Source organism: Odontesthes bonariensis, chromosome 16 (assembly GCF_027942865.1).
Source record: "Odontesthes bonariensis isolate fOdoBon6 chromosome 16, fOdoBon6.hap1, whole genome shotgun sequence".
In the NCBI taxonomy this organism is placed as follows: domain Eukaryota; kingdom Metazoa; phylum Chordata; class Actinopteri; order Atheriniformes; family Atherinopsidae; genus Odontesthes; species Odontesthes bonariensis.
Genome location: NC_134521.1, coordinates 18,521,762 through 18,533,925, shown reverse-complemented (window position 1 = coordinate 18,533,925; position 12,164 = coordinate 18,521,762). Strand labels below are relative to the sequence as shown.

The 12,164-nt window shown below is 41.7% G+C and overlaps 1 protein-coding gene across 1 annotated transcript in view; it reads left to right on the top strand.

The window, feature by feature from the left end:
- Window positions 1–3,280: 3,280 nt before the first annotated feature.
- esama (endothelial cell adhesion molecule a) overlaps window positions 3,281–12,164 on the top strand; it is a 60,171-nt gene continuing 51,287 nt past the window's right edge. The window contains exon 1 of the mRNA XM_075486512.1: window positions 3,281–3,741. Within this exon, the coding sequence (XP_075342627.1) occupies window positions 3,675–3,741 (67 nt within the window). The 5' untranslated portion in view covers window positions 3,281–3,674. The remainder of the gene's footprint in view (window positions 3,742–12,164) is intronic.

Sequence of the window (12,164 nt, the reverse complement as noted above, 5' to 3'; positions counted from 1 at the left end):
GGCCTGTTTGGAGAGGCGCAGGGTGTGTGATCAAATGTAACACAGGGCATACATAAGAAATAAATTTAAAAAAAAAAAACAAAGTGCAACGGAAAAAAAAACCCTGTGAAAGCACACAGAAGAAAATCAATACAGTGGCACATTAGATTTAAACAAAATTATTTCAAAGCAACAAAGTAGCCATCATGGGACCAGAAGGTTTTTTGCTGGGTCAGTAGATCTGTCAAGTCTGTTAATGTCCTAAACAATTCATTGACCACTAGACAAGCAACAGAATTACAAAGTTGACCCAAACAGTTGAATGCTGCGCGTAGCGGTAAAACCGCCACAGCAGCAGGCAGGATCAGCTGAAGCCATCTGAATGCCGTCTTTGATCCGTGAACAGTCCACTGCAGCACTTCAGTCTGTTTTGGATAAACTCCTGAGGAGGTCTTTCAGCTGGAAGGTTACGGGTTTGATGCCCATCTTAATCAGTTTGGTGTAAATCGCATCTGCCAGATTAATGTCATAATATTACATTACTCAAGATTATGCTCACATGAATTCTCTGATTTCTATGATGGTTTAAGGTTGTAGAGGATGGAATTGGCTATTTCAGGTAATAATCTATGGCAATAGCAAGGTATTTTGCTTTGTTTCACTTCTTTGTTTTCTTTCTCTCTTTTTTAATCTACCCACAGAAAACTTTTGGGAACATCCAACCACTAATTTGTTTAATTCACCGTCTCAGGGATCCTATTTAACAGTATTTTGTTGGCGATTGCACTGCGTATGTGTGTGTTTAGTTGAAATAAAATTAAAAAAGACAAAATGAGGCAGAGTTAGAGGACCGACTCTTGTGAGACCGTCCATTCTGGTGGACGCTTGGATGTAGAACCATCAGCTGCTAAAAATGTCTGTCTGTGAGGTATTTCGTGTTTTCCTGTTATTCCGTATCAGATTGGCCTGTATTGTCTTGTTTGCCCACGTAGGATGGCTGCAGTGATTGTTGGTCTGAAAGGTTGAAAACTCGCAGTGAATGACAAATTGTCCACTTTACTGATTAAATTCCGCTGCACAGCACAACACAGCATCTCAGCAGCCTGCAGGGAGTGTAGGTTTCCATTCTCAAGAATACCAAAAGCAAACCGTCAACTGCATATTCATGGTTTCATGCATTGATTATGTCCTCCCACTGAATATGAATGAAGTGCCTCCCTTTTAATGAAACCTCTCATAAATATAGTATGCCCACACCTAAACTGGACTATGGGAAGTTAACTCTCCTCTGTGTTGTAGCACCTTTAGAAAACGCCTAATGTCAAATATAAGATAATTATTCCTATGTTTTGTAATGATATTTCATTTTGTAGAATTATTTGTCGATGTATGAGCACACAACAGACATAGAGATAGTTTAAAATTGACTGTCAGTGGGCTATGGGTGATTTTTGAGAGTTTTGAAAGATTTCCTTGAGACATTCCGTTGAGTCTTTGAAATGAAGCTGGTGTTTGCTGAAATGGCTTCCCCTGCACACTCCGTTCTGTGCAACGAAATGAGATGAGCGTGAGTGATGAAAACCGTTACAACCAGAATGATATACTTTATGATATGTATATAGAGATATTTATCACCTTGTGACATTGTTTGGGTTTAAGGAGGATATGTGAACTGAGTAGAGGGATGAAGCTTGGACATAGAAAAGATTCCGTAAAGAAAAAGAAAAAAATAGAATTATAACAGAAGAAACGAAAAAGCATTACGTTTGGCCTCCAGGTGTCAGGTTTGTTCACAATTGTACAGCACTATGTTTTGCTTGTGCAGACTGTCATTCTGGTCCCAGAATCAAATATAGGTCTCTCTGCTCGGCACAAATGATTTTCAGTTTTGACAGCTTTTGCCCGATTGCTGCATATTACGGCTGGATGCCCAAGAGCAGTTTCCAACAACGCAACCGAACATCCACATGGATTGGACTCTGCTTCTTTGGATTTAATCATAGAATAACCCTTGTTCACCTTCCATAATTGAGCAGTCCACCTGAATTAGTCTCACCCTTGTTGCTGAGGAAACTGAGCAACCTCAGAAAATAAAATAAAGAGGACTGACCATCTCGCTGAGCACAGGTCAGGCCATATTTTTATGTCAGGGTGGTACACTCACCCTGGGAATTCACGTCAAGCTGAGTCCAGTCTGTTTCTCTGCTTACAGACCCATACCTCTTCACACATGATGGAACAGGAGCTGCAGATTTTTCAAGGGAAGATGAGGGAAAGGGACGGGGTTTTTAGTTGTAGGGGTTTGAGTATGAGTAATGGGCCCAAGTAAAGTAAAGTAAGACAATAAACCAAGTTTCACTCCTGCTGAACTGAGGCTAATTATGGTTAGCTGTGGCTACCTCGGCTAAAGTTGATTTAGTCACTTTTTACCAGTTTTTTAAAAATTTTAATGTAGAATTTTATATTTAATTTCTTATTTTATTTCAAAGCAACACTAGAGAAGTTTGTGAACCTTAAAACAATGTGTTTCTGTCTCCTTTAGAAGCACATTGACCTTTGTTATGCCCATTCCCAAGTCTATAGCGCCCTAGAACTGAGAGACATGACTTTGGTTTCTTGCACACTGTTTTGCTTTATGGTTGCTTGACATTTTTGGCAGCTTTTGAGGCGTTTATGTGGCCTTTTCAACATGAGAAAAATGAATACATATGGCTGGACATGTGCAGGGCTCACAAAGTGATTTATTTGACAGTAGTGCTAGCTCCCATAACTGTAGGGGGAGTCAACAAGCAAGAAAATCGCCATATTCGCTAGTATTTAAAACGGATTTATCAAGTTATTATTATTATTTTTTTTTAGATCAAATGTAAATTCACTTTACTACATTCAAAGCAGATATCGGATGTTTTTAATTTTTTTTTACAAAAAAAAAATCACATAAAAAGGTATGACATTACATTTTTACACCGTATGCATCTATCTAAAAGCTTAACTGAAAGGCTTGAAACTATAAATGTGTCGTGTTTGTTTGATGAATACACCCAAAACTGTGCTTTAAAGTTAACTTTTACACCTGCACCTGACTCCGAGCCACAGGACAGGTGTAACTGTTCTAAGCTAAATGATATAAGTGCCCAAACAACCGGATGTGGGTACGTTTTGCTTTCGAAATTAAAAGGTGAGGCGCTCAGGCACCGCTTTCAGCGATGGTGTCGTTTTCTAGTGCCGTCTTATTATGGAGCCTGGACACGGAAATTGTTTTGATATTTCAGCTAACTGTATGAGTGGTTGGAAGAGGTGTCACGGATCCCTTTCCTCGCCCTCCCTCTCAGGAAGGGACACGGTATGATAACTTGCAGAATTGTACTCGCTGTTGTGGCGGAAAGGAAGAGGATCACAGAGAGGAGGACGGGAAGAGGACGGGAGGAAGAGTCGAGGACCGTCAGTTTCGGAGGTGCTTATCCAATTTCCACTTCACTTTATCACTGCCATATCTCCTGGAGCATTCCTACGGTGGAGGGATAGGACGGCTTTCGTTACGTCCTCACCTGAAGTGTCCCTTACCTTGGTCAGCGCGTCTACGGGGACCCTGAAGGAAACGCACTTGACAGACTTGAGGAGCTTTGCCTGAGGCGGAATCAGAGCTCACATATAAACGAAGGACATTAACGCACTGAGAAGTGGCTGCTTCAAACATGAAGGTCTATTCTACTTGGAGGAAACTTATTTTGCTCTCATTTACCTTTCTGTGGGGGCTCTCGGGTAAGTAAGCAGCTTATTTTCTCACATAAAAAAAAAAAAAAATGTATTCACAAATGTTTCAGTTTTTTTTTTTCCCCCATCTCTGAAATCTGCAACAACACGTGAGATATTCTTGAAAGTATTGCAAATGATGAATATAGAATTATTGCACTGATGTGTCCCAAGGTGACATTCATTGAGCACTTAGACTGATTTTGACACTAAAACCACATTTTCATCCACTGGATTAGCAAATCCTCAGCTCAGCAGTTGTGTTTATTTTTTTCTCCTTTTGCATTAAGTGCATTTTTTTTGGCACTTAACCCCCCCCCTTTCTTAAATATTACAGATATTTCTCACACAAAGGATACTGGCAGGAGTCATAATCAGGTCCGAATGAATAACAAATCAAACGACAGCTCTGACTCTGAGGGAGCTCTGTCCTAAGAGAGCTGGATTTAAGGCTGAAACACCTGTTTGTTTTTCACAGGATTGGAAACAAGTGTGTAACACATGATTATGTCTCCCAGGGAGGAATAATCCCTTTATAGCTGTTGCAACATTGGCTCAGCGGTGCCTCAATCTAGCACTGTATTAAACTCCTACTTTCCCCAATAGCTGTACAGTAGATGCCTCCTACTTTTCGCCCCGCCGTGTCTTTGATTTAGAAATTGGGGCACAGCTGTACAAGTATTTTGAACGAACCGCTTTGTATTTTCTTATTTAGAAGGTTGTGTCGCTGCAAATGTTTTTTTTTCTGGAGTAAAATTTGTGAGATTGCTCAAAGGAGGGGTTCATCCATCAGACACTGGAGCTCATGGAGAGGTGCACGCTTTAACTGAAAATCATTCTCCTTAGGGGTTTGCTGTATGTTCATGGGTTTGGATGACATTATTTTAGATATCATTTTGACTCAAATGAACCCTCGGCATGAACAGAAAATTTCATCCGTCAGTGGTAGTTGTGAATATTTCAACATTCACCTTTAACTGGGCCACGGTCTATTCTTACAAAGCTCCCTGCCCTCCTATAGAAAAACTGGGAGTGTTCATTTAAGTCATGGAGCTCTATCCTCTTCAGGTGAGTGCCTATTAGTTCCAAGAGACAGACTGGTGACTTTCACGTACCCTGTGAGGTATGAAAGCAATTCGGGCGCGCCACTTTTTGCCTGATTTTGCTCCCGGCCACCTAAAGCTGTTGCCAAAACAATCACATGAGCTGACGCAGGCAACCTTAAGCTTGCTTGTTACTCCTTCAGGGAGGAGTATTACCTGAGCAATAGCTCAGCTTTACCACCCAGACCCCATGTGACACTGTGGTGTAAGGCATTTCAAGGGATGATTGCAAGCAATATCTCCTACTGACCAATCGGGAGTTTTAACGGCGGCCTGTGATTTATTGTCAATGAACAATAAGACCACAGTCGCCATCCTTGACCTCAGCGTTTGACTCACCATCAAAAAAGAAAAAAAAAAAAAAAAAGGCCTGCAGGTGTGTCCTGAAAACACTGAGCGGTCAAGATACAGAGAGGAAATGATCATGAATGGCAGCCTGCTGTAACAGGAAAAAATGCTCCTTGAGTCCCACGATGAGTATAAAGCCGAGTATAGAGGCGGAAGTGAACAAACATCCTCCCACAAAGAAGAAAGCCTGAGTTGGTGTTTCAGTCACGTATCAGAAGAGTAGAGAATTTTAGACTACTGACTGAAACTACCATGACATGAACGGCTGATCAGTTAACTAGTTTTCCCCGGAGCACTTTCACATAGTAGTTTTTAAGGTTATGTGTTAGCTATGCCTTTTGCATCAATCTCTCTTCTTTGTCTAAAGCCCTATTCGGACGGGACTAGTTCAATGGGGGGACGTATGGTAATGTTGGTTAACCAGACGACGCCAGGGAGAAGAAATCCCTGTAATATTCATCTAACATGGGAGGAGTTTTCTTGAATATAAAGCATTCTGCTCCAAAATTATTGTATACAAACGCAGAAGACTTTTTTGTTTGTTTACCTGAATGATAAGTATTACTAAAACGCATTGTACAGTATAACAGAACAGAAGATTTATTCATTTTTGACCTTAATGTATTGTACTGTTCACCAAAAGTTTTGCTCAGGATACTTATTTTACCTGAATGTAAAGTATAGTTTAAAAAAAGGATTGCACAACGAAACTTAAGTGTCATTTTCTATTTTACACCTAATTGTTTCTCTCTTTAAAAGGATGTGACGACATATTCCGTACTTATTACCGAAGGTCGCATTCGCACGGGATTAGTATTACCTATGGTAGATACTCCGGACCGTTTCACAGGAGGTAGAATTCTCAGCAAAGTTTACCGACATACTCCGCTATCTTTACTGACATGGCGCGTTCGGACGGGACTACATTTCCCGGTTATTATTACTTTACCCCAGGTCCCCCCATTAAACTAGTCCCGTCCGAAAAGGGCTTAAGACTGACTCCATGATGTTGAGATCCGAGCTCTGCGGAGGCCAAATCAGCTGCTGCAGGGCTCTTCTCGTTGATGCTTTGTCCTAAAGGCTGAGTTATACTTCTTTTAACTGCCCTTTGCGTCTTGCGCTTGCGTTAATGGTTCGAGACGTTTATGCTTCATTTAGCTTTGTCGGCGGTTGCGTGTGCTGCGTGACGATTCACTGCCAGGACAGTAGGTGGAGCAGCGGGTTTTTTCAATGACAAACCTACTACGATGAAAGGAAAGTCACCGCCAAGACCTCTTCGGCAAGTCTCTCTTCGAATGGATTCATGCTTCTTCTTCTTCGCTTGCTACCTTGGCGTTTATTAGGGGATGAAACCGTAAGATGAACACGCCGCCGGATGTGATGTGATGATAGTGGCTTGCGCTCGCGTCTTGCGTGAAGTTTAGAAAATTGAGGTGACACATGCAGGCATGCAAGGGGGGGCTTGCAACCGCGCAAGGGCTTGCTTTGCGTCTTGCGTCACCGACCATAAATCAGGCTTTAGACTCTGGCTGGTTGTTTGGGTTCATTGTCTTGCTGCAGAATTAGGGATCAATAGGTCTTTTTTTTTATGCAAAATTGCAAAACATTTGACTCGGCTGAGATCTCTCATCTTCACAGGATGGCAAATTGAATACTTTGGGTGTTTTTCATCGTTGGTGCGTTGCTTTGTTCCACTTTTTTCAGACCATGCAATTAGTGTTATCAGCCACAACATTTAAAAACACACGAAGAAAGTTTTCCAAACCCATTTGTTCACGTAAGATCAGCTGAAAAAGAAACCTATTAAGATACGGATTGACTTCAGCGATCAGGTTTTTCACTATGACCCTTTGTTAAATTCGTTGTTTTTATTTTATCTAAATCAAGTCGGTCTTGTTACTGGGGATTTTTTATATTCAGCTTTCCAGTCTAACACGAAACAGAGCTTCTCTGTCTCATGAACCAATTAAGATTATCTCTGCGAAGTCACGTTTGGGTCAGCTAATTTTATTACTTTAGCTTAGGGTCAGTGGGCTCTGTGCCTGATTATGCACCTTATCCAAACTGCGTAAATGAGTTTCCTCCCTGTCATTTGTTCTGAAGTATATGAAGCCGTGAATCACATTTAAGGAGAGTTTAATCTCTTTCCGTTATCAATCCACTCTTACCGTTAAAATGGAAAATTGGGTTTCACTCTTATTAGTGCGTGGTTCAAGCCCTCGCATTAATGTTTTACATTTCCTGTTCCTGGAGTTCCTGTTAGCGACAAAACACAGAGACTAAGATGGAATCCTGAAACTCTGACTGGAAGCTGATACGGCAGAAGGAAAGACTAATTAAGTATTCTGAGAAGCTGGCAGTTGAAGCTAGCTGCTGATCTGGTCACTGACAATTTGGGGCTGGTTACTGCAGCCGGCTAATCATTCCAACTCAGTCACAGCTCCTGGGTCAAATAAAGTGGGACTCTGAAGATGTGCACATGCTACCTTTTGGGTCAGCTGTGTTAAAGCTTCCCATGCATGGGCATGTCCATGTCGTCTTTCTCTTCCTTGTCTTCTTATGCTGGTCTGTTGTTTTTATGAATGGAGATGTTCCGGGTGCAAACGTAGTTGGTGTGCTCAGTCCTTACGGGGGCAAACCTTTGGGTTTGCATGCAGCCAGCAGCAGAGGGACCTGTTGGATACTCATGGACTGGTGAGGATGAGAAAAACTGTCTCACAGGCCCTGTGGCCAAGCGAATGCTTTGAATTGATTTTAAAGGGAATAGTTTGTTTAGTTTTTAATTGAGGTTGCTTAGAATACTGAAGAATGGTCTTTGTTTGACCAGCAGAAGACAAACAGTCAAAGTTTCCTGAAGAGCCAGTTAAGATATACGACAACCTCTGCACTCCAAAATCAATCCTGTAAATTTCCCCATATTTTTTAAAGATTTATTCATATATAAAAGTACACTGGTCATAGGTTTGTAGTTTTTAGAAATAAAGTTATTTATAATGGGGCCAGCATCACTAAAACTATCGGAAGTATAGGATTCAGTTTAATTTTGTTTGATAGCCTCTCTTCAGTGAAGACTCAACTTTCAGCTGCCGTACTACAGAAATCGTCTTTGTGAAGTGGGGAAAAGACAGAAAGAAGTCACAAACCCAGCCCGTCAGCTCTCTCCGTGCCATCTAAAGCTTGCAATATGGGCGTGCTCCAGTTTTAGTGGCGGTTGGATTGATCACAAAGATGTGGGCTCATCGTTCAGTCCCAGCCTCCGCAAGGATATCACCTCGCCTATGCCAGCTCCTCAGAAGTGTTAATTTTGTCCCCGTTACTGCGCCAACAGCTTGTTGTAGTCGTCGTTTGCCAGGATAAGAGTAGAGTGGTAATAGAGATGAAATTGAGACTTGGCCCCTAAAAGTGGATATATTTATATGCTCCAGCTCGAGTAAGATGGATGGTGTACTCTGGGCCTGGCTTTGGCACTGTGCCCACGTGGTGCATTTACATGAGCACACAAAGTAATCTGGAAGCTAGAGGTCCCTTATCAAAGGCCGGTTGTCCATGGCAGCGATGTATTAGCCATGCCTTATCTCCCCACCGACTGCTGTGCAATTACATTTGTATTCTGGACACACCGTCTGGAGAACCAACGTCTTCATTTGTTCTCCAGGTGGGTCTCAGAATGGGCTTTACTTATTTAACAAGGTCAATCCACACAAACTTCAAAAGGCTCCATTGGGAGGTGATGCGGCTTTGCTGCCCGTGCTGATTTTCTGTGGTGACTGACAGTGATTTATGAGTGAGAGCGTTGTAAGAGATTATTTTTCATCATGCGTTATTTTACCACAGGCCACTTTGGGCGGTGATCCTTCTTCCATTTTAACAACACTACTGAGGCTTTGCACACTCGATGCATGGCAATACTTCAGCATAGGTTTGTTTCCCGTTACACTCTCTATTGTTACAGTGGCAACACTTCATGCCAAATTACGCATGTATATGGCGTCCCCTAAGAAATCGAAGATGAGGGTTATGAGAGGCACTTCATCCCACTGACAATGGCAGCCTTATCTTTAATTGACTTTGCTGTAGAATAATACTAAATGGAGTTGCGGCAAAGCCTCTTTCCACTTTGAACAGAGATTACAGCAGTTCGAAGCCCGCGCTCCTCGTGTACGTGTTCCCGGCAACTGGCGCAATTTTGATTTGAGGAGAGAGATTCAGGGATTTATCAGTACGAAATGACAGAAACATACATCCGTGTGCTTTTTCCTCTGTAGAGACAGGCTGTTTTCTGTCCAATCGTAAGTCTGTGCGAGTGTGCCAGTGTCTCTTGTAATCCTCGGTATTTACACCCACTGGCACTCTGTACCAAACCCAGGAGAGCAAGAACCTGACGAAAGATTAGAACAGGTTCAGACTCACAGTGATGGGAACAGAGGGAGCTGTCACAATGTAAGAGACGACATATGCATATTTGAAAACCCCTCAAATTTACCAGGTCTGTATTTTATGTGCAGTACTGTGCTAAAGCCTTGAATCACCCCCTCATTTCTGTACATTTTTTTTTCATTTGTTCCCATTTCTTTGAAAATGCAAAAGATAACAGTTTGGCAGACATAGATTAGTGTTTTTGCCCCAACAATGTGATTCCCAAAGAGCAATTAGCTGAAATAACGTGGTTATTTCATGCACCTTTATGGTTGTTTTAGCCCCCCCCCCCTCTTTCACATTTTCAAAGTAATCTTTTTGCATCTCTTTTTTGGCCAGTTATTGATGTCTTTGTGATGGTTCCGTTTCTCTTTGTGGTGTCGGCTCGACAAGAAATGTGAACAGTCATTTTTAGACAAAGACCGTCATTGATACTTCAGTCTCATTTAAACCGATTCTTCAATTAAACCTGGGGTCGCAATAACATCTTAATCTAATTATGTTACCCTGATTAAAGTCCCATTCACGGGATTAATACTCCAATTAAAGTATGTGGAGCACCATTAACCGCTGTTTTAAAGGGCTGCTTTGAGCTCTGTTCAGACCATGTTCAGCCCAGCCATTGGAGGTTTGATGAGTTGCCCCACATCCACTTACTTGCTCCTATTTTTAAGCATATACAAACATTCATATTTATAGTTTCAACTTCGGATAAAGTGTGGGAAAGTTCCGGGTGACATGTGACATGCTGCTCTCGGATATGTGGATGAGTTTCTGACACTTGCACGAAGAAAAGGAATTTGTTCTCACAGTGATAACGAAAACAGCAACGACATGACGGCATGCAGGTTGGATACGGGGAGATGACATGTGCCGAATGTGAGGCTTGTCCCTTTCTTTCTTTTCTGTGTCATCTCATATCCATCCTCGGACCCAGAAGGAAGAAGGCCTTTGTCGCTCAGGGGTCATGAGAAAACCACTGGGCGACTTTCCCAACATGCAGCCTTGGCCCATGGAATCTTAAAGGCACAGGCACCCAAACATCTTCCTTTTCCTTTTGTCTTCTTGTCTAAGTCCCTCCGCTTTGTCCTTTCTTGAAAAGAAGCAACAGCAAACTACACATGAAGAGAAAGGCCGCTTATGGTTGTTGATATTTTTCATACTTGAGTGATTGATGCCCGGAGAGATGCCTGCAGGCCCAGATAGGAATCTCTTGGGGACAGTAACACATAGTTTTCAGTATTGTTTTGCATGTGGGCTACATAAACAGAGTTATTCCCAGCTGATGTTTTCTTTTGGCAATTTACAGACACTCAGAAAGCCGCCATGTAAATAAATAAATGCAAGCAGAGTAGTTTATTTTTGGAGACTCTATCTTGATTTCTGTAATGCCCGTCCCAAGTCGTAATAACGGCGTGCTGCTATACTGCACACAATGCAGACCGTAGCGGTCGTCTCATACCCAGCTCTTAATTGAGGGTTGTCGCCAGGCTTTGGCAGCACACTGGCTAATGACTGTTTACAGTGAAGAGCTCCACAGGAGGTTCATCAGGTGCTTCTTAAGGCCGGTCTGGCTGCTTTGCTGGGTTTTTTCTCAGTACTCACAGTCACCACATTACTCTGCGGATGGGATAAGCCCCCCATCTCATATCTGCCTCCGATCAGAGCAACTAAGTTTTAACTGTTGATTACTTGATAATTTAGATTTTGCCTATCAGTAGAAGTAAAAAAAATTAATAAAAAAAAACGTATGACATGTTAGATATTGTTATATCTAACAAAACCTAAGAGGTAGTGGGTGTGCTTTGCAGATTTATTTCATTAAGCTAAATGCAGTGTTTTTTTGCAGGGTTTAATTCAAAAAGTACTGCTCAATTTGATCAAATCAGTATTTTTTTCACATCGAGCCTAAAGTACGTGAAAACAGGTTGGGAAAGCATTTTAAAATGTACTCAGAGGAAACTCTGAGTAACTCTGTACTCTGAAGGAAACCTTGAATGTTAATGTAGTTCTTGCAGTTTCATTGTGTTGTGTCGCTGGCTAGAATCAGCATTTCCTCATTTCTTCAGCAGAAAGTATCAAATCACGCTTGTGACAAACACCTTCGCAAAGTTTTTTTTCAGATAGATGTTTTCACAACATTTGATGTCACGGGAGTTGTAAAATTGGCAGTCACAAGGAAAGACGTACTTCTCGAGGGAATGTAGAAAATGCAGTTCTTAAGTCGTGTGTACACATTTGACACTAAAACTTAGTTTTGGGTTTTGTCACATTTTTTTTTGTGCCAAAAATGAAGAGGGAAAGTATAAATAAAACTCTTGGGAGGAAAGAACAGCACTATGGACGGTGAAAACACTGATAAACAAATGACCCACGAGGTCTCACGTGTTCCGACAAGCTGTGTCAGCTGAGCGACGTTAATGCACGTTTCAAGTTTTTCTTTCTTGTGTCAATACCAGGATGAAGTGACGCTCTTTGGATTGGGCAGAGCATATCAGAGTATATCCTTCACATTTCACCAGATTTTAGATGAACTTATTTAAAAATAATGAATGCAGCCACGTC